Genomic DNA, 22739 nt, shown 5'->3' on the forward strand with positions numbered 1-22739 from the left:
TACAGTAGCACTAATCACTTGTCACTATACACTTGAAATTCATTACAATAAAAATTAAAAATTCAGTTCTATAGTTGCAGTAGTCACATTTCAAGTGCTCAAAGCCACTTGTGGATAGTGGCTACGGTATTCAGGCATGCAGAGAACATTTCCATTATCCCAGAAAGTCCTGTTGGACAGCACTGGTTTAAATAGGGTATGAGGGAAAAGGCAGGTTAAGAGCACCACAAGTCGGGTTCCCTGGGTGGCTCAGTCAGTTGAGTCCGACTCTTGGTTTTGGCTCAGGTCATGATCTCGCAGCTGTGGGCTCGAGCCCTGGGCTCTGTGCTCAGTGCAGAGTCTGCTTCAGATTCTCTTCCTCTTTCTCACTCACTCTCTCTCAAATAAGTAAAAATGTTAAAAAAAAAAAAAAAGGCACCAGAAGTCAATGACTGGGTGGAGTCCCTGCTGGTTTCAGAGTTGTGATGCTCAGGACAAGCCTTGATAGTTCATTGCCTGTGTTCTCTGCTTGTGCAGTTTAGTCCAGTGTCTGTGGCTCAATGGTTATAATAGAGCCTGAGCGACTGACAGTCAATTCAGAGCTCTGGGTGGCTCAGAAGAAGCTTAAGGGCTTGTCAGTGGGCAAACTAAGCTTAAATACACAATTTTACAAAACAGGTCCTTAAGCTAACATGATTTTAAACATCTGGTGCTGATTATAATACAAATTTAAAGTCAATTTGTTGATTCTCTAATTATAATGGGACTGATTTATACTTCTGTTTTATTACTTTAAGATGGCCCAGCAGTCTGCAGGTGGACGTGACACTCGGTTTTTACGTGATGAAATTCGCCAACTTGAAAAACAGTTGGAACAAAAAGATAGAGAATTGAAGGACATGGAAAAGGAGTTGGAGAAAGAGAAGAAGGTTAATGAACAAGTAAGGCACACTTTCCTCAATGAATTTTAACTGATCAAGTTACCTAAAAACACCTGATTATACTTTTTATAATGTTTTATGTGAGAATTGGTGTATACTTACCTCTAAGGTTTTGTATCATTGTTCATGTTGTCATCACATCTTTAAATCAAATTTCTTGTTTTCGGGAGTACCTCGCTTTGTGCAATAAATACCTATATGTAAAAAAATACAGGTTCTTAAGAAGTCATATTAATGCCAGCATTTTATAAATCAATGTATATTTTAAAGTACAACATTTTATCTTTTATACAAATATAGTTATTGCCTTTTATGTTATTCATTATTTATAAAATAAATCATGCAGTGGTCACTTAAATTTAGTTTGAGGAAAAAATTTTTTGCGGATGAATTAGTGAGTTCCTGTCAGAAAACATGTTTCCTATTTTGCCTCACCTGTCAGTAAACTTATATAAAATCTGCTGCCTAAGTGTGGTAACTGTCCCATCCCTGATTCCCAAAAGCTACCTTTGTGTCCTTTAGGTCAATGTTTTATTACATCCTAATAATTTTATTTTGTCCATTGTTCTTTTAGAAATAGAAGGTGGTAAATTTTAAGTAGACAACAATGATTATAAGGTGTTGCTATTTTAAAGAATTTGTTACAAATTGATTTTGTAAGGAAAAACATGCCTATTCTTGATATATCTATTTTCTTATATAATTTAGACGATTCATGCAAAAGTGATCTATCCATACCATTTTTGTGGTGAAAAATGTATGGATTGATGCCACCTAAAGGTTAGAAATAAGTTCTTAGAGAATTGTCTGTTTAGTTGACTCAATAAAACATAACAGACCTATGGATTTCTTAATCATTAAGGATTCAACCTATGACATACAGTAATAGAATTGCTTGTTAGGGGGATATCTGTGGTTTTCTGGACTGTTCTTCTGTCTAGTCCATATATTAATCAATTTTTTGTCATTCATACCATGCACCCTTAGCTAATCAGAAGTACCGTGTCCATTCTTCTTAGACTGCTATCTTTTATTCATAGGTACAAACACAGAAAACTTGAATATATGGCCTATGTACCATTCCAGTTGCTAGATTCCTTGAGATGGAATATGAGTTGTTGGCAATTTTTTCTTTGCCCTTAACCAGTCATTCACTTTATTGAGTATTTATAGCTTGCCAGAAACGGTTAGATACTTAGGAATACAAAGGGCAATGATACCCTACTTCTTGATATTCATTGTCAATAATAAATATAACATAGAGGATACTCTGGGGAGGGATACCTAAATCAGTCTTGAGGTTCAGGAAGTGATTTGTAAACTGAGACCTGAAGTAGGAGTTAGTCTGGCAAAGGGTTGGAGTATACATACATGGTGGTTAAAAATAGGGCATTCTGGCCTGAAGATACAACATTTGCTAAGATCTGGAGGGAAGGGATGGCTTGGTGAATTCAGGGAACTACAGTTATTCATTTTGGCTGAAATATACGTAAAAATAGCTAGTGTAGAATCTTTACTGTGTGCCAGATATTTTATATGCACTAATTCATTATTCCTCATTTCATACTTATCATGAGATAGGTAACATTTGCCCATGCTACAGATAAGGAAACTGAGACACAGGAGGGATAAGTAATTGTTCACAGTTACAGAAGTGGTAAAACCAGGATTTGAGTCCAAACTTACTCAATGAATCTATGCTCTAAACCACTGTACTATCCTGCCTTCCTAGTTTAAACATTTGTGATCCTCTGGAGAGATAAGGACAGGCCAGTTCCTGAGGAATTGGGTGTTTTTCCTAAAAGGAGCCAATAAAAATTTTGAATACAAGAATATCATGATCAGATCTATACTTTTGAAGTTTATTCAGCTTTACAGAGAGTGGATTGAAGGGGACTAAGTATAGTAAGGAGACATTTCTGCTAATTCAGGCAGGTGCTGATGATGGGCTAATTAAAGTCATGACTCAAGGGATTAAGGGATATAGACAAGTTTAGAGATGTGGGTGTAATTGGATGTGGTGAATGATTGGTTGTCAGAGGAGAGGGAGGAATGGAGAGTTTTGTGCATTGGGCCACTGCATAAGGAGACAGTGTCATTTAAGTAGAGACACAAGAGGAACTAGAAGGTGTGTAATTATTACTTCAGTTTTCACTTTTGTACATGTTGAGTTTGAGGTCACAGTGGGCATATTCAAAAAGGATAACTGGATTTGGAATTCATGAAAGACACTGGGTGGATGATGAATATTTGTGAATTAAGAACATAGCTATGAAGCCATAGAAATGACTGTAAGGGAGATCTCTGAGAAATGTCTAATGAAATAGGAAGAAGTGCTTCAAGGAACAGCACAAGAAAAGACAAAACTCAAGAATGTAATGTTTGAAAAACTAAGGGAAAAGAGCATCAGTAGTGCTAAATGCTTCAGTGTTAAGTTCTTGACATCTCTTGCCTTGTTAAAATTTTCCAATTCAAAACACAATGGGACTTTCTTAATTCCCAGTGACGACGATGATGATAGTAGGTAAACTCCTGAGATTTGTATAGCATTTTGCATTTTATTATAAACTTTCTCTAAACTTTTTATTTTGAAAACTATCAAACCTTCATAAATATTGTAAGAAAAGGAATAAACATTTATATCCTCTTCATATAGATTGACCAGTTGTCAGAATTCTGCCACGTTTACTTTCTCCATCAGTATCTTTATATACACATAGTTCTCTCTTTTTGCTGAGCCATTTGAGAGTTAACTGCAGATATGATACTGCACACTGAAATATTTCAGCATGTCTCTGAAAAAGAGGAGTATTCTGTAACATAACCACTATATAATTACCATATTCAGAAAATTTATTTTTATCCAATACTTTTATCTAATATCTAGTCTATAATTGTATTTTTTTCTTTTGGCCTAATACTGCCTTTCATAGTCCCTCCACCCGATATCCAAGGTTCCATCAAGGATCACATACTGCATTTGCTTATTTATTACAGACTTTTAACTATGTTTTAATTGCAAACCACTGAGAATTTTGCTTTCTCCTTGAATTAGGGAGAAAAGCAGAAAAGTGAAAGGCCATCAGAGGGATGGGGTTTGGACAATGGATGAAAAAATCTGTTATAAGAGTTATAGTGTTTGCCTGTTTTGGGAAACAAAAGAGTCACAAATGAAATCATTTATGAGAGGAGGGGAAAACACTCCATAATTTTTTGTTATTTCATGCACTGAGCATTGCGCTAAGGACTTTATATACATTATACTTAATTTTTACATCAACATATGAGATGGGAAAATTGGATTGAAGAGATGATAAATCACTTGTTCATACTCTACCAGAAATTAATGGACAAAGAATATAAACCTGGGCCAGTCTGATTTCAGATTGCTTCTTTTTAACGATATGTTGTGCTGCCTTATATTTCTAAGTAATTTAAATGCTCACCAGAGCAAAGAGTATATTCTAGCTCTGACATAGAAGAACTGTAAAATATTAAATATCTTGGACAGAAAATTACTCATTAGGTTTTTTTTGGGGGGGATAATTTGTTTATTGCTTTGTTTCTTTATCCTTTGGTTAGAGTTTTGGTTTTAGTTTTTTTTTTTTTAATCTTTTAAACTCAACCTGTTTTGTTTTTTATAATCCTTAGATTTCACAAGTTTTGGTTTATTATTCATGTCTTTGATCAACATGAGTCCTTAGTAGTTAATCATTCTCTACTTCATTGGAGAGAATGTAAAATTTAAATTGATCAGCCAAAAACCTGGTTTTATATTGAATTACTGCTGAACCTTATTTTTTTTCCTATTTTAGTTGGCTCTTCGAAATGAGGAAGCAGAAAATGAAAACAGCAAATTAAGAAGAGAGGTTGGTAAAAAATTTTAGTAGTTGTGGTAATTCAACAAAGTTACTTGTTAAAAAGTTTTCATAAATTTTTACTCTAACCAGAACTGGAACCTTCTAAGTAACTGATGCTTTTAAGCTGCCTGATTTTATGATATGAATTTGTCTCAGGGAAATAGGAAATAAATTGAAAGTTGAGGCCATTAAGTATTACATTCATCTCTTACTTTATGTGGGTAAATTTTGCTTTGTTTCAGAAGCCATTCTTTGTTATTTTGCTAATTGACTGAATAATGATTTCTGTCTTCTCTTATTTTACCCAGTATTCTTTTAAATGTTTTGTTTCTCATGAAATCTTATAAGTTCTTTATTATTTGGTTCTTCTGAGCCAAATAATGTTTATACATTGTTTATCCTTATAAGAGTTCTTATCTTTTTAACATAACCAAAATATTCTTTGTTTTGGTTGATAATGAATATTCTTGCTTTCTTTGATTATCCAAAATAATATCTCCTTCTAAAATTTCTCTTTTTTGTTTTAATTTCTAATTCTTAATTTTAATTATATATCACCTTTCTCATTTCTAATTATCTTTTTCCTGTTCCTTTCTGGAGAACAAACGTCTAAAGAAAAAGGTGAGACTTTAGGGGTGGTGAGACCTTGGGAGTTTAAAGATACATCGTTTTGAGATCAACTATTTAGAGGATGAAATTTTGTTTCTATGCATGGTTTCTTAATATGGAATATTGTATTTGGTCTGCCTTCAGAACGAGCAGCTTCGTCAGGATATTATTGACTATCAGAAACAAATAGATTCACAAAAAGAAACACTTTTATCACGAAGAGGAGAAGACAGTGACTACCGATCACAGTTGTCTAAAAAAAACTATGAACTTGTCCAATACCTGGATGAAATTCAGGTAAAATAGAAGTTGGTTCAAGGCAATGATTCTTCTAAAACTTCAATTTTATTAATATAAACCTAGTATTTGGCCCTACATTTGAATTCTGTAGTAGAAATCTGCAACTATGCATTTGGAAACATGAAATAAATTGCATCTTTAAAGTTGTAAATCTTACGGATTCATTCATTTTATATGCCTATCTTGGGCATTAAGAAGGACTAAGCTTTTTAGATACAATTTGCTTGATATTTAATTTGATTTAATTGGTCAAAAGCAATTGCTACTACAGATCTCTAAAGAATTCTCTATTCTCCAGCAGGAACTTAGGACTCTGTTTAATTTAGTGTAAATTTCAGTTTCTTAAGTTAACCATAGTGTCTTTAACTTTATTAGACTTTAACAGAAGCTAATGAAAAAATTGAAGTTCAGAATCAAGAAATGAGAAAAAATCTAGAAGAGTCTGTACAGGAGATGGAAAAGATGACTGATGAGTATAACAGGATGAAAGCTATTGTCCATCAAACAGATAACATAATGGACCAATTAAAAAAAGAAAATGATCATTACCGGCTTCAAGTAAGAATTGCTGTTGGAGTAACTCATTCGTGCAGACTTCATATCGTATCATTACTATTTATGTGAAACTAAAAAGTACTTTAACTTTCTAGGATATGAATTTCTGTCTTATGCTGTAATATACGTTTTACTGTAACATGTTGCCGTGCTAATATGTTTGTCCATATGTGTTTCTCTAATGCCCTTATGCATACCTTGTAGTTGATACCTGAATGAATGTGTAGACAGCAGTCCTGGAAAACTAATAAATATGGGGATTTTCTACTAAAGATGCTTAGATATCCTGTGGGCCTAAAGTTAAGTTTTATACCGTAAAATAAATACACTATAAATATCAGAAAGCCAATACATTGCTCATTTTTTACATGGTATTAAACTAGTATAAAAAATAGAATAATGCTCAAAAATATAATTCTCTAGTAATGACAAATAATTATACATCTGTAATGATACAGAAACCATTAAATATCACCTCTAACTACAGAACTGCTCCAATAATGAATATGCATTGGTAATGGATACATATATGTGTATGAGTATGTATACTGTGTATGTGTAATATATATGTAAATATGTATATCTAACAAATATGTATATATTGCACTATTTTGCAACAATTCTTGAAACAATTGTTGCCTTTTAGGTGCAGGAGCTTACAGATCTTCTGAAAGCAAAAAATGAAGAAGATGATCCAGTCATGGCTGCTGTCAGTGCAAAAGTAGAAGAATGGAAGGTGCTTTTTTCAGTTGATCTAATGGTTTTTCATTTGTATTTTTTATTTCAATTTCTTACTCTTAGTTTTCTTTAAAGGCCTTATGGTAGTTAGTGACATTTTTATTAGGCAATTTTTAAAGTGCATGAAATGTCCTAGTTAGAAAAGCACTAAGCACTCTCTCCTGTGTAGTCGTCTAGCCTATGTGTAGTGTAAGTCTAAAACTTAACTTATTTGTCAACTAAAATAGATAATTCTAAGTAAAATTTATTTTTTTTTACATAACTCATAGCTGTCTTGTATTATGTATATATAGTTCCTGGCTAATTTTAGTTTTCTAACTCTCCTTCCTTCAGAGTAATCCAACTATTGGTTTTCCGGTGGGAATGGGAGTAAGGAAAGGGACCTTTCCCAATCATTTGAGAAGTTTTTTCAAAATACACCTTTCTTGCTCCTCCCCACTCTCCAACCCCAACCACATCCTCTGGCCTTACCATGTCAGAAGCTAGGATTATGATGACTGTATATTTTGAAAAAAGTCTAAAGCAATTCTGGATAAATCTGATTTTAAAAGCTATCACTTTTGTAGTCATTGTTTCTAACTGAGTTCACATAAATCTTGTTGGCTCTTTGGATTTGATTATCTGGGAAGTTCAGATAACCTATATTTTAAACAAAAGAAGTAGTGGTGACAGTGATGCCCTGGAGAATCAATCAGGCATCAGTAAACTTTCTGTAAGAAGTGCAGAAAGTAAATATTTTAGACCCTCTGGTCTCTGGTGTAACTAAACTCTTATTATAATATGAAAGCAGACATACAGCATACATGAATGATTGAGCAAGGCTGTTTTGCAATAAGACTTGACAAAAACAGGCAGCAGACCAAATCTGACCTTTGATTGAGTTTACTGACCCCTGGAAAAAAAGTTTTTACATCCTATTTAATTTTGGGGGGAGAGATGGTAGTATATATATTCTTTTGCACTTTATTTTGTTTTCACTTAATATTGTTAAGAATTATTTATATCAGTATATATAGTATTACTTTGTTCTTTTTAATGGCTTTGTAATTTTTCTTTGTAGGTATGTTATTTATTTAAGCACTACCCTATTATGTGATATTTAGCAGGTTTCTGATGTTTGGTATTTGAAACAATGTTACAATGACTATCTTCGTGTATTTGTTATTTTGCCAAAATGTAGATTAATTTGCGACACGTTGTAATATATATCCAAATACATACCTCCAGTTTTGACACTTGTCTTTGGCTTTATGGTATTTTCACTATAAAGTCTTTTTTTTTTTGTATTATATAGTTTATTTTTTTGTGGCTTTTGAACTTTGTGTCATAATTAGGGTTCTGAGTATAAAGTTGTTTTCTCTCTTTTTTCTGGTACCTCCTCGTTTCATCTTTTACATTTAAGTCTTTGAAACATATATAATTAATTTTGGCATGGAGAGTGAGGTATGGATGCAACAGACCTATTCTGTTGTCCAAACATTATTTATTGAACATTTTATCTTTTTCCTACTGAAATATGGTTTCATATTTATTACATACGACATGCTTGTTGAACTTGAATTTATTTTTGGATTCTCTGCTTTGTATTGATCAATCTATTTTCTAACCATGTGTCCTTGTTTTAGTTATTGTTATGCTTAAATATTTGAAAAGCTATTCATTTTTCAGTTTTTAGACAGTTACGAACCTTTTTTTAATATGAAATTTAGAAATAGTTCTTAAAAATATTATTTTATTGGATATGTGATAACTTTATAAATTATAAGTTGATTTTAATATTTGGTTGTTCTAGCAAAGAATGCAAGACACTTTCATTCAGTGGCATTTTAAGGTTTTCTCCATAAAAATTAATTGTACAAAACTTCCTGGTAGTTGCATGAAGGTATTTATAATTCTTATTTAGGAATAGGTTTTGAAAACTTGAGATTGTTTAAAGATTGAATTTCTAAAACAGCAGAAGTTACACTGTATATTTTTTAATCATTTTTTATTTGAACTTAGGGTTGTACATCCAAAAGGAACGATGATTATGCAAATAATTGCTGATACTTACTTCAGAGTGATTTTTACTTCCTGCATTTTCTGGTGTCTGCTAATGGTATATATTAGAGTAGTTGCCATAAGTGAAAAATGATTTATTAATTTTCCTCTTATGTAACAGACCCTATGTTGTTTATATCTAGTTAATTTTGTCTTCTAAAGATGATGAAATTATTGAATATCAGCAAATGTTACATAACCTGAGGGAGAAATTGAAAAATGCCCAGCTTGATGCCGATAAAAGTAATGTTATGGCTCTACAACAGGTAAAACCTTCTCAAAATTTGGTTTGTTAAAGTAGACAATGTGTCTAACCTAGTGGCTTACACCATTGGGTATATAATAAAGTCTTTTGAAATCCAGTCCCAAGAAACAATTAGAATTAAGTTTAGAGTTAGGAATAGAATTTTTTTGTGTATTTTTCTGTGTTGATTCAGATAATAGACATATTGTTTTGATTGGGAATTATTTAATAAGAAACTTAAAAACTTTTAGAAACTTAAAAATATCTTAATATTCTTATTAACATTTATTATATTATTTGTTGGTGCTGAAATATCCTGTATAATGTGAAAAAGCTAAAAGTGTCATAATTTGTATTACATTCAATTTTATTTTTAGTACAAATATATTTATGTAGAAGGTATACTTCCATCATCTGTGCTCTATCGTCACAGTCCAAAAGAAAGAGGGAAATTTGGGAAGTATTTGGAGGATAAGAACAATTGCAAGGGACAATATTTTGAATGAAGTACTACAGGGCAAAAGATGGAAATGGGTGGGTCATGAGGAATGGTAGCATGAAAGGAGTCAGAAGAAGCCATAAATATTAGAGAGTTCTAGAATTCCCTTTGCCAGGATGTTAGCCATTAGATCTATCTGTAAATATTAGAGTGACATCAGTGTATCTAACATTGTTGTGCAGTTGAGGTATACAAAGTAGTAAAGGACATAGTTTTGACCCAAAAAATATATATTCTACAATCTTGTTGAAGAAACATAAGACCTATTTTTTCCTTACTTTTAAAATGTATGTTAATATCCATGAAGAAATAATACGTAATATGCAAAAATATTTTATAGGGTATACAAGAACGAGATAGTCAAATTAAGATGCTCACTGAGCAAGTAGAACAATATACAAAAGAAATGGAAAAAAGTACTTTCATTATTGAAGATTTGAAAAATGAGCTTCAAAGAAACAAAGGTAATTAATGTTTAATAAGCTTATGTACCATTCAATTTTATAAGTATTTTTATTAAATTACATCAATAGATATATTATTGATTTTTCTTTTTGAATTTTATCATTTTTAAAAATGACTTACATATGTTAACTAGTATATTATTAACTACATATATTACTAGTGTTTAAATTTGTAAGTGATGGAGATATTTTCTGTAATTTTTCTGCAGTGAAAATTACATTAACCTTTATTACCATATTAGTTATATGAAAGAAATGAAAAATGGTGATATAATTGAGTATAGTTATTTATCCCCTTTTTAATAATAATATAGATATTATATATAATAATAATAGATATTTAATAATAGAATAAAATTTTGATCAGTGTAGCAGCGTTGCAGATAGTTTTCAGAAGTCATTTGACTCATTAGCATTTGAATGAACTTTACCTAATTTAATGTCTCATCTTATTCTCCCTACCCTGGGACATACTACCTTGCCTATACATCTGAACATGAGTCCTTAAAACATCAGTGGTCTTATATTTCCACAGCGCTACATACTGTAGTTATACCAGGACACATTAATGCAAACTATTCATGATAAGTTCATGACATATTTAACATAATTGCAGAAGATAAAAAAGTAAGGCACAAAGGTAAATAGCTAGTGAGTTTGTGTGTGTGTGTGTGTGTGTGTGTGTGTGTGTGTGTGTGTAAATGAAATAATGGTGGTGGTCGTTGGAGGTACCGTTATAATTTAGATAGTGAGGCAAAAGCTGCATTGAGGAGGTACTTGAACACTTTTAGGAAGTGAGGTAGTAAGTCATGCAGATGTCCCTAAACAGTGGGAATAAGTGTAAAGGCACTGAAGTAGGAGTATACTGAGTGTGTTGAAAAACAACAAAGAAGCCTTTGTGGCTGGAACAGTGGGCATGTGGGGCAGTAGTAGGCCATGAGATCAGAGAGGTGACCAGGGGCTGTGTCATACAGAAACTTAACAGTTCACTATAAGGACTTTGGCTTTTATTTTAAGTGAGAAAAAGCACCAAAGAAAGTTTCTGAAGACAGGAGTGAAATAATTTGACTTAGGCTGTGTCTGCAGTAGATCACAGGAGTGGTCAGGACAGAAGCAGGCAAACCTGTTATGAGACTAATGGAATAATCTGGAAAGGTGCTGGTAGCTTAGAGCATGGAGGTAGCAGTAGTTATTAGTTGTAGTCAATTCAGAATATATTTGGAAGATGATAGAATGCAGTTTGCTAACAGAGCAGATGTAGGATGTGAGAGAGTTATCAGGACTTTTATTCTGAACACTGGGGAGGACTGTGTTTCTAGCAAGTTTAGAAATGATCACGGACTTAGTTAAACAGGACATATTAAGTTTGAGGTGCTTATTAGACTTCTGGAAGTATTAAATAGGCACTTGTATATATAGAAGTCTGAGGTTTAGGGAAACAGTCGAGGCTAAAGATACAAATTTGGGAACCATATGCCTAAAAATGATAGTTGAAGTCATGAGGATGCCTGAGATCATCAAAGGAACAAATGTTAAGAAAAATGCAAAGATTGAGCCCAGGGATGCTTTGACTTTAGAGGCTGGGGAGATGAAAAGGAACAACCAAAGGATTCTAGGTGAGAGGAAAATCAGGAACACGTAGAGTCCTGAAAACCACATGAGGAATGTCATCAAGGAAAAGAATAAGCAACCATGTTCAGATCTGTATTCAATGCTGCTGATAAATCAAGACAAGCATTGAAAATTAACCAGTGGATTTAGCAGTGGTCACTTTTGGCTTAAGAGGAAATGGATAGAGATGACATAGGACAATCTAGAGACTCCTTTGAGGACTGTTTGTGTGAAGGGAAGGAGAAAAATGGAGCAGTAACTTGAAGGGAAAGGGGTATAAGGAAAAGTGTTTTTCTCTTTAAAATGGAAGAAATAGTCATGCTTCTAGGTTAAAGGAAAGATCCATTAAAGAAGAAAATTGATACAATGATAAAGCAGGAGAGAGAGAGAGAGAGAGAGAACTTCTGGAGCAATAGCCTTGAGAAGGCAGTGGGATGGGATCTAGTGTTCCAGTGGGGTAGTCGGCCTTAGGAGCACAAAGAATCCACCCATAATAACAGGAAGCGAGGTGGAGCGTGTAGATACAGACGCAGGTGACTGTGGAGATGACCTGATGGTGAGAGCAGGTAGAGCTTCTGTACTGAGTGCTTCTCTTTTCTCAGGAAACAAGGAAGCAAGGTTTTTAACTGAAAGGATAGGGAAAGATGTGTTAGAATTTGAGGAGAGAGAAGAAAAGAGAAGGTATAAAATGGTCATCTGGAAGAATGAACAGACTAGGGAAATGTAATATGATTGCTGAGCCAACAACAAGGCCCACTTGTTATACTTATTTCTGTATGTGGGTTCTGTATTTATTAGACTTAGACTTTGACAGTTGTTTAAACTGCTTTAAAAGGGTGACCAATACCATGGGCTTTACTTATTCCAGCCACCAAGAGAAAAAGTGACAGTTGATCTCTGCTATCAGATAAGAAAGTGGTCTTGTCTAATGACAATTCAGTCAGTCCATAGGCATATGACCCCTAAAGTCCATAGGAGGTGTGGGTACTAGAATATACTCCATACTTGAAGTTAACTTGTAAATATGACAGCTAATGGTGTTTTCCTTTCATTGGTTAGGATTAGGTTTAGCTGTCAGAACCAGAGATCTGAAAAATGGTGGCAAAATCAAGATAGAAGTTTCTTTTTCTCACCTGTGTGATGGTGTAGAATTAGGCAATCCGGTGTATTGCCCTCATCCGTCTCATCCAAAGTGGAGCTTTACCTTCACGTCCACATCCCAAACAGCAGAATAGAGGAGGTGGGGCAAGATGCAAATAGCACACACTGAAGGATAGGCAGGTAAATATACTGTGGCAGGCCACGTAGAAGAAGCAAGAGTAGACACTAGGGACAGCTCAGCCTCTCGCATTCTCCATCTAAGCTTTTCACTCCAGAGAACAGGGCCCATTTCTTGTAAACATGCATGGTTTCCCACACTAGTCCAATGCCTATACATTAATACATGCTCTATAAATCAGTGAACACTTTTGGTGGATAAGAATGATTTGTGTCAATAATGGGAATGTTGTATTTTGGTCTAGCAACAGTTTGGTAAGAAAATATAAGTAGAGATTTTTTAGCTATTAAAGATTGTTTAGCTGCAAGCAACAGAAAAAATCAAATGTAACAGTGATTTAAACAGGATAGAAATGTATTTTTCCATGATATAAACTAAGTTGAGGCAACTAGTTTGGAGGTGGTGTGATACCTGCACAAATACCGAGTATCAGGCATCCTGTAACTTGCTGCCCTGCCTATCTCAACATGTAGTACCCAATTCATGTTCTCACTGTTTGAGTTCCAGACTTAATATCTGTATTCCAGCTAGCAGGAAGGAGGAAAGAGAAAAGATTCACTCCCCTTCTTTAAAAACATTTCCTGAAATACACACATGGCTTGTCTGCTTATATACCATTGGTCACATGACCACACCTAGTTGCTGGGGTTTAACTGGAAATTTAGTCTTTATTTCATATGGCCATGTGTGCAACCAAAATTGCATTCTTCTCTTACAGTGGACAAAAGTTGAACATTAGGAACAGATAGCTAGTAGTTTTTGCCACATGATCATTCTTTGTAAAGCAGTGTTTTGCTGTCTTACATAATCTGTAACCATTCAGCTAAGATTTTATTGAACTTTTTAAGCTTGTCCTATCAATAAAATGAAAACAAATTTTATTTTTCAAATATAAAATTATAATAATAAAGGGACTTTTTTAGTGACATACCACTTTTCCTGCTTCCTGTATTGGATTGCAATCAGGGATTTAAAGGAATAACTAATCAATTCAATAAATTCATGATTTTTTTTTTTACTGTGTAGGTGCTTCAACTCTTTCCCAGCAGACTCATTATATGAAAATTCAGTCTAAGGTTCAAATGTTAGAAGAGAAAACTAAAGAGGCTGAGAGAACAGCTGAACTGGCTGAGGCTGATGCTAGGGAAAAGGATAAAGAACTAGTTGAGACTCTAAAGCGATTAAAAGATTATGAATCGGTATGTATTTTTATCTTGCCAATCAAGGAACTTAGATTATTCTTGCCACTCACAGACTGTTCTGTGCCATTTACTGTGTACCTTCAAAAACATTCCAGAAGTGTTTTATGATAAAGGTTATCTTGGTTGGTTTGTACTGCCCTATTCAAACTTTTGATCAGCACTTACTTTTCAGCCAGAGAATTGTTTTCTAGCCATTTGATCAAAACATTTTGCCCCAGATAATCAGCTTTGGTGAGACAGCAAGTTTAGTTTCTTTGTAATCAGTGTCATTGTGCCACCATTATAGATGTGACACCACTGGTTTATTTGCCAGAAGTTATTTCAGGGACAGTTTTGCTGCCTACTGTGCCAACACACAGTACTTACTTTGTACTTTTTGTATTTTTAAATCTGATTACCACTAAGTCAAGTAACTAATGACTTATATATTCTAATGGTATCAGTGATTCACTCTTATTATTCTTTTCCTATATTTTGTTAAATGTTTTTTGTTTGTTTTTTGAGGGGGTGGGTAAGGAGCTCCCTAGAGACAGTATGAACATCTGATTTATTTTCATATCCCCTGAATCATCTGTCATGGTCTTACATACAGTCAACATTCACTGATTTTATTTTTATTTTATTAATAAATTTATTTATTTTAAGAGAGAGCGAGCGTGAGCAGGGTGGTGGTGGGGGAGAGAGAGAGAGAATCTTAAGCAGGTTCCACACCCAGCGTGGAACTCATCTCAGGGCTTAGTCTCACAACCCTCAGATCAGACCTGAGCTGAAACCAAGAGTCGGGTGCTTAACTGACTGAGTGACCCAGTCTCCCCTTGTTAAATGTTTTATATGTCATTCTCTGAGTCACTTTGTCATTAGGATGCTATACTGGGAAGTTTCAGCTATTCCATTTTCCATCATATTACTGGATTTGTTTTTTAAAAGCACAATAAAAAGCACAGTTTCATGATACAAATCTTACATATATGTGTACTTCCCCTCAGACTTAATAAGAAAATAAATTCATAAATTTGATAATTTTTCAAATAAACCACATTATACTTAAATTAGATTGGATATTTTTCAGGGAATATATGGTTTAGAAGATGCTGTTATTGAAATAAAGAATTGTAAAAACCAAATTAAAATAAGAGATCGAGAGATTGAAGTATTAACAAAGGAAATCAATAAACTTGAGTTGAAGATCAATGATTTCCTTGATGAAAATGAGGCACTTAGGGAGCGTGTGGGTAAGTCATCTTTTAAGATCCATAGTTTGATCAATCCTAATTGTCAAGTCATTTCTTATTTTTCTTTTTGTGTAATATTTTTAAATAGTTGAATGTGCTTTTTCCCCCCCCATATAAATCCTTCTATAAAAATATTTAAAACAAAAGTGGAGCTGCTCTGATTGAAGTGGGACTACAGATTTAATGGGGTTGGGATGGTGGGTGGGCTGTCCTGGAGCACTGCTCTATTCAGTCTGGCATCTCTTCAAGTAATAAATGCTTGTTTAAAAACTGAAAGTCTACTAAACTAATACCACATATTAGAAGTTAACTCCCCCCTTTCTTTTTCTCAACAAAGGTAGGGTCTGTACGACCCCTTTGGTTTGCAAAATACTCTCATTCAGATGAATTCATGAGGACATTTAGAAGTACTGGTTAAGTACTTTTATGATTTATGCTGCTTAAATTTAACTTTGGTTGAGTATTTTAAGGTTACTGTTGATTCTAAGTAATTAGTAAATATAGCTTGAGAGTTTATATATTGATTTCAAGAAATAGTTCATTTAGTATTACTCGTTTGAATGTTAAATTATGACAGTCTAATCTAAATTGCTACTTTGAAGTGAAAATAAAAATCTAAATACTGATTTCATTATACTTGGTAAATACCAGTTAATGCTTTCTTAGAGCTAAAATGATCATCTGTGAAAACTATTCTCTAGAGGAAGGAAAAATAAATATTTTGTGAAGAGGATTTATTTATGAAAATGTATCTAAATAGGACTCAGAATCATGCCAGTACCCCAAGTTAGCCTTCTGATCAACTTGACCTACTGGATCACAGCTGACTTCAAACCAGAAATTGCTACAGATGACTGAGCCAATTAGATAGCTGTCACAAACACCAGATTTTCTGTATTTTATTTTATTTTTAAAAATGTTATTTATTTATTTGAGAGATAGAGTGAGAGTGCACCAGCAGTGGGAGGGGCAGAGGGAGAAGCAGACTCGCCGCTGAGCAGTGAGTCCAACTTGGGCTCCATCCCAAGACCCTGAGATCATGACTTGAACCAAAGGCAGATGCTTAACTGAGCACCCAGGTGCCCCTTCTGTATCTTAAAGCCTCCAAATCTTGTCTTACACTTGCTTAAGACAATCTTCATATCTACTTAGTAATAGGAAGTTAGGAGACAGGAATAGTGGAGGCATCAGGCTCATGTGGTAATATAATTGATATTGATATTAGTAATGACTACTATGTGCCAGGCATTGGACTAAGTACCTTATATAGGTTAATTTTTTAAACCCTTGACAACAAACCAAAAAAAAGAAAGAAAAAGAAATGCAGTTATTAGTCCTACAGCTTAGTTAATAATTGAAAGTGGGAATTGATCACAAGTCTGTTTTATTCTACAGCTTCTGTTTTGAATTAATACATTCTAGTACTTTCATGACGATCTAACATGGAGGAGAAGAAGACAGATCCTGATATATTTTGTCAGGATTTCTATTAAAAATTGTGATAAAATGTTGACTTGTAAGGTTATAGTTCAAATATCTGGAAATTCTTGCACAAAAGTATCCCATTCTTCAGTGATGCTGGCTAAATAAATTGTAACCATTTGCTCGATGATAACCAATTACTCTACGAAGTTTTTATAGCTCATTTGAATGTTGATAAGTTTTTAATTATACTGCTTTCTATTTTAGGCCTTGAACCGAAGACAATGATTGATTTAACTGAATTTAGAAATAGCAAGAGCTTAAAACAGCAGCAGTACAGAGCTGAAAACCAGATTCTTTTGAAAGAGGCAAGTATAATAGTTAATTAGTTATTTTCTGGTTGAACCAAAAGAAATACTAATAATTTGTGCTTTATAGATCGAAAGTCTAGAGGAAGAACGACTCGATCTGAAAAAAAAAATTCGCCAAATGGCTCAAGACAGAGGAAAAAGAGCTGCAACTTCAGGTATATGCAGTTATTCCAAATCCTTTAAAGAATCATTGGAAAATGAATTGTCTGGAGCTGAAATTTTCTGTATCTTACATACATTATCAGGGTTCTGCTGCAAGTTTAATAAATGAAATAATGGCCTGACGAAGAATATTTAAGTATCATTGGTTTCTGTCCTAAATCTGAAACAGGTAAAAACAGAAAAAACATAATAAAATAATTGAACAAAACTTCAGAATCATCAACTTTTGAAAATTTTACTGTATGGTCTATTAATTCCCACACAATCCCGATATGTTGTGATCAATAATGATAATATTTAGTAATTTCCATATTAATATTTGTTGCTGTTAGTATCTTCCTTAAGAGCAGTACATGAAAACTTTATATATTATTCCTTATTAAGTGAAAGTAATGTTTTATTGAATAAAAATTAACTTTTTTGTTTATCTTATTTGATATCAAGAGAACCATTGGTTAAGTTTTATAATAGCAGTTGTAGTGCCTTTTTCTAAGAAGACCATAGCGAAGGAATTTTTTTTAACTTCACCCAAGTCTACAAGTATTTGAATAATGGAGGGTTTTTTGTTTGTTGTTTTGGTTTGGTTTGGTTTTGGTTTGTTTATTTTGATTTTTTATCATCATGGTCTCTATATCAAAAAATTTCTAATTTCTAGGATGGCAAAACTTCATAATTTATTAGTGTATTAACCAGTTTACTCATTCATGATTCTTGTCTATTTTATATGTCTCTAAACTATTGCAGTAATTATTAATACTTTAGAATGTGTAAAGAATGACAGAGAAGATAAAAGTCATATTAGTTTCTTATATTATTAATATTAAAAGTGAGCTAAATCAGAAGGTTGTATAGGCTACATGTGGATCAAGGATTTTGGAAATATTCTGCCTTTTCTTTGAGTTAAAACTTGATTTTACTGGGACTCTTGGGTGGCTCAGTCAGTTAAGCAGTTGCCTTCAGCTCAGGTCATGATTCCAGGGTCCTGGGCATCGAGCTTCCTGAGCAGGAAGCCTGCTTCTTCCTCTGCCTGCCGCTCCCCCTGCTTGTGCTCTGTCTCTCTGACAAATAAATGAATAAAATCTTTAAAAAAAATCTTGATTTTACTTTTTAAGAATTAGAATAATAAGAGTTATTTCATGTTTCTAATTTGTTAATTCTTTTTTATGTAGGATTAACTGTTGAGGACCTGAACCTAACTGAAAACTTTTCTCAAGAAAATAGAATAGGAGAAAGGAAATTTGATTTTGCAAGCCTCAAAAATATGAGTGAAGCTCAATCTAAGGTAAACAGTATTGTAACTCAAAGAAATAACTTTTTTTTAAAATTTAAGTAACCTGTTGATCCAAAGATTGATTAATGAGACCTTATTTACTCTAAATACAGATTACAAGTTCAGAGAAAATAGAGCTGCCGCATAGGAGACCATCATTCGGTTTTCCACAGTTTTATCAGAATGAACCAGAGGAGAGTGTCACTATAGGATCATTATCAAGAATCTTATCTGAAATTCAACATAGTGTAGAAAGTGCAGTGGATCCTTTTGTCTCTTTAACTAAACATTCTTCATCTATACAAGTAAAAGATAATAATTCACCTCCAGAAACTATTACGATAAAGGAGATTTTTAAAGCACCATGTCTACAATCTTTAAGAAATCTAGAATCATTAGTCAATAGCTTTAGTAGGGAGAGCAATGAAGAAATAGATGACTACTTATACTCTCTTTCTGACCACTCTATGAAGAAGGTGTCAAGAAGCTGTCAGGCACTTGAGAAGACTAGTTTCATACAGAAAAGCAGTTCGTCTTTACAGGCCTTATCAACAGCTTCAGACTTAATGCAGAAGTTATCACTTAGGCAAAAATCTGCAATATTCTGTGAACAAATTCATGATAACAGAGCTGACATGGGTGAATCAGAAGTAGCAACATCAGAAGATGAACAGGTTCATAACCAGTTAAAATATGCTGATGTCAGTTTGAAAGAAGATGTAAGAAAGAGTGAAGTGTCTTTACAGACAGAGATTTTGAAAAGTAAACTTGATGTTAATCTTCCGGACCATGTGCCTATTACTATACAATCAAAATCATCTCAGATAGATCCACTTGAAAATCTTATAGAACAGCTACGGAGAGAACTAGTATTTCTTAGATCTCAGGTGAGCTTTCCTCCAAATTACATTACTGAGATCACTTTTTTATTAACTTTTTTTTGTGACTTCTCTAACAGTTCTCTGAGTAATCATTGTAGTAAGAATTTTTTTATACTTTCACATAACACTAATTTATACATATTCTATTTTTAAAAATTTTAAAAATACAGTAAGTTTGATATGAAATCATTGACTTGCCTAATTTATTAACTATTCCTTTAGAATGAAGTCATAGCACAGGATTTATTGGTCAAGGAAGCACAGAATAGAAATGCAGAAATAGAGCTTGAACATCATAGAAACCAGGCAGAACAGGTAGTATAAAGGCAGACTATTAAAAGAGATAATTGTGGAACTAAAGACAAAATCTTTCATTATATTTCTTTGTCTTTTGCTGTGGGAGTGGGAGGAAGACCACCACCTGTTTTACCTTTTGGGTTTTATTTTTATTACTACTGTTGTATTTCTATAGTTTGTCTCTGGTGTGTTGCACCTCAGTTGGTCAAAATTTTTTAACTTGAAAACTGTAAACGATAGTGATATTTTGTTTTAAAAAATCAGTTTTATTCTTTATGTTCTGTACAGAATGAATTTCTTTCAAGAGAACTAATTGAAAAGGAAAGAGATTTAGAAAGAGGTAGAACAATAATAACCAAATTTCAAAGTAAATGTAAGTTACTATTATTTCTTATTTTTCTGTACTTATTTATCCTATACTGAAAATCATGGAGCTAAAAGGACTTTAACACATTGTTTTCTAGTCTGTTTTAACTTTAATTACCTCCACAATACATAGACTTCAGTGTCTCTCATTCATCTATTTGGTTTGCCTTGTTATATTCATTGTCAAAGTTATTAATGTGAATTTTTTGTGATGATAAGTCAGTTTTTCTTTTTTGTTGTCTAATGAAAGTGAAGTTAAAAAAACAAATTTAAAAGATGTTTAAAGAAGTGAAGACAAAGTATCTTTATGATTTCTTTCAACAATGAAACATATATGCACATAATTTAAACAGGTGTGTCATTTAATACAGCTATTCACACATTGGATTTATAGGTGATTTTTTTGGTACATTTATTTACTTTGGCATTTACCAAATGGATATTTTTTTCTATATGTGAAATATTTGTTATGTGTATAGGATAGCGTAAATTGTGAAGAAGGTATTCATTGAATGAGAAAAACATATCATTTTAGTAAAAGAATTAGCTGAAGAAAATAAGCACTTGGAAGAAGGTATGAAAGAAATATTGCAAGCTATAAAGGAAATGCAGAAAGATCCTGATGTTAAAGGAGGAGAAACATCTCTAATCATCCCTAGTCTTGAAAGACTAGTTAATGTAAGTTTTTTTCACATTGGTTTTGTTTTGTTGTTTCATACTTTTAAAGATGTTCAACTGTTCTCTGGTCTTCATTGTTTCTGATGAGACATTTATAGTCATTTGAGTCATTGTTCCCCTGTTTGTTACATGTCGATTTCTCAGGCTGCTTTCAAAACTTCCTCTGTTACTTGGTTTTCACCAGTTTCACTATCATGTGCGCTGGTGTGTGTCTCGGTAAGAGTGTGCATTTGTATATTTGTCTGTGTGTATGTGTATGTCGTTTGGTGTTTGCTGAGCTTCTTGAATCTGTTTACTTTTCACTACAACTGGGAAGTTTTCCACTTTAGTTCTTCAATTATTTTTTTGGTCCCATTGTCTCTGGAACTCCAGAGACACATGTTAGACCTTTTGATGTTGTCACACAGGTTTTTGAGGCTCTTTTCATTTTTTCTCCGTAATTTTTTTTCTTTTCTCCTCCTGATTGGATAATTGCTATTTATCTATTTTTAAGATCACTGATATTTTCTTCTATTATCTCCGTTCTTCCATTTCAAAGGTCAGCCTGGCAGAGTTTTTAACAGAATTTGGAATTCCCTTTTGCTGGTTATTTTCTTTCTGGAATTCCTATCTTACTTTCCCGAGACTTTGGGCTCTATCTCTGGTTTTCTTGGCCAGAAAGATGACAGGTCACTGCAACTATAGCCTGTCCTTCCCCACGCCACCCCCCCCCACACACACACACGCAAAATTCACCTGATTCTGTCTTCCAAGTTTTAAATTCTCTCCAAAATCTACTTGCTTTTGTTTATTTTCTAGAACCTTCAAATAGTTTTTTATATTCACTTGTTAAGTGTGGAAGGTAGTCTGGGAGGACCTTCTGTCACAAACCTAGAAGTGTAATAGGATATAGTAAGAATATTTTAAATATTTCAATGCTTGAACATTGCTACAGGGAAAATCTTAGCCATCAAATAATAGTATATTTATATTTACTATATAGAGATTTGAGAGTTCTACAGTATTAATGAGTGTTACATAAACTTGAATAAAATATACATTTTAAATTCTTAATATTTAAATATATTGTTTACATAATCGGAACATACTTAGCATATATTACTGCTTCCCAAATTTGTGCTTCCCAGGAAAATATTTGTTGAATTGCTTTCTTTATGGTGAATTAGTCAATAGTTGAACACTTGTTCTTACCAGCACTGTATTGTTAGTAGAGAGGGAGAGAGATACTGGTATGTTCAAAACTTCCTGAAGCAAGAAGATCATTTGACAGAATTGAAGAGAGCCATTTAATTCTCTTTATACGTTATTCATTTTTATGTTCCTTCTCCTGTTGGTGACTTCGTTCACCTCTGCTCTTTGAATGTCTAAAATAATTCTTTATGCTTTTTCTGTGAACATCTTTCATCTATGATGCTACCTACTACTGATACTGTGTCTAAATCAAACTATTTTCCAAGGGAAACTCCACTTAGTGACCAAATACAAACAGAATGGATAGCGCAGGAAATTCTAACTTCTTCTATTTCAGTTGACAGCTTCTGGTCTTGCCAGGACCACTGCTTCCAGAGATTTCATCTGCTTCTATCCTGGGTTGTCATTCTTTTTTCTGATTGATATGCCCTGTCTGAAACTCACAAATGACCTAACGATGCCTGCTGTAAGAAATCTTCAGAATCAGTGACACTTTAGATCAGATATTTCTAGATTATGTACTTTATTTCATTTTCTGTTGCCACAGG

At 33.3% G+C, this 22739-nt stretch overlaps 2 protein-coding genes across 9 annotated transcripts in view; one reads left to right on the forward strand and one right to left on the reverse strand.

Moving 5' to 3' along the window:
- TMTC3 (transmembrane O-mannosyltransferase targeting cadherins 3) overlaps positions 1–22739 on the reverse strand; it is an 88793-nt gene that overhangs the window by 58511 nt on the left and 7543 nt on the right. Inside the window, exon 2 of the mRNA XM_073900546.1 lies at positions 1023–1114. The gene's annotated coding sequence lies outside the window, so the exon portion shown is untranslated. The remainder of the gene's footprint in view (positions 1–1022; positions 1115–22739) is intronic.
- The window catches only part of CEP290 (centrosomal protein 290), an 84631-nt gene that overhangs the window by 5417 nt on the left and 56475 nt on the right, over positions 1–22739 (forward strand). For 4 of the 8 annotated variants that reach the window (XM_073900536.1, XM_073900538.1, XM_073900540.1 and 1 more), the window contains exons 6-21: positions 777–920; positions 4736–4789; positions 5534–5686; positions 6065–6247; positions 6891–6980; positions 9166–9288; positions 10106–10229; positions 14146–14318; positions 15391–15553; positions 17243–17343; positions 17414–17501; positions 18678–18790; positions 18892–19665; positions 19882–19974; positions 20245–20329; positions 20858–21000. In XM_073900536.1, coding sequence (XP_073756637.1) covers positions 777–920; positions 4736–4789; positions 5534–5686; positions 6065–6247; positions 6891–6980; positions 9166–9288; positions 10106–10229; positions 14146–14318; positions 15391–15553; positions 17243–17343; positions 17414–17501; positions 18678–18790; positions 18892–19665; positions 19882–19974; positions 20245–20329; positions 20858–21000 — 2604 coding nt within the window. Of the gene's footprint in view, positions 1–776; positions 921–4735; positions 4790–5533; positions 5687–6064; positions 6248–6890; positions 6981–9165; positions 9289–10105; positions 10230–14145; positions 14319–15390; positions 15554–17242; positions 17344–17413; positions 17502–18677; positions 18791–18891; positions 19666–19881; positions 19975–20244; positions 20330–20857; positions 21001–22739 lie in introns of those variants that run through there. The other 4 variants (XM_073900542.1, XM_073900544.1, XM_073900539.1 and 1 more) reach the window with 3 other exon arrangements.

This window comes from Callorhinus ursinus, unplaced genomic scaffold (assembly GCF_003265705.2).
Source record: "Callorhinus ursinus isolate GAN/ISIS: 27379988/994484 unplaced genomic scaffold, GSC_fseal_2.0 scaffold14, whole genome shotgun sequence".
Classification (NCBI taxonomy): Eukaryota; Metazoa; Chordata; class Mammalia; order Carnivora; family Otariidae; genus Callorhinus; species Callorhinus ursinus.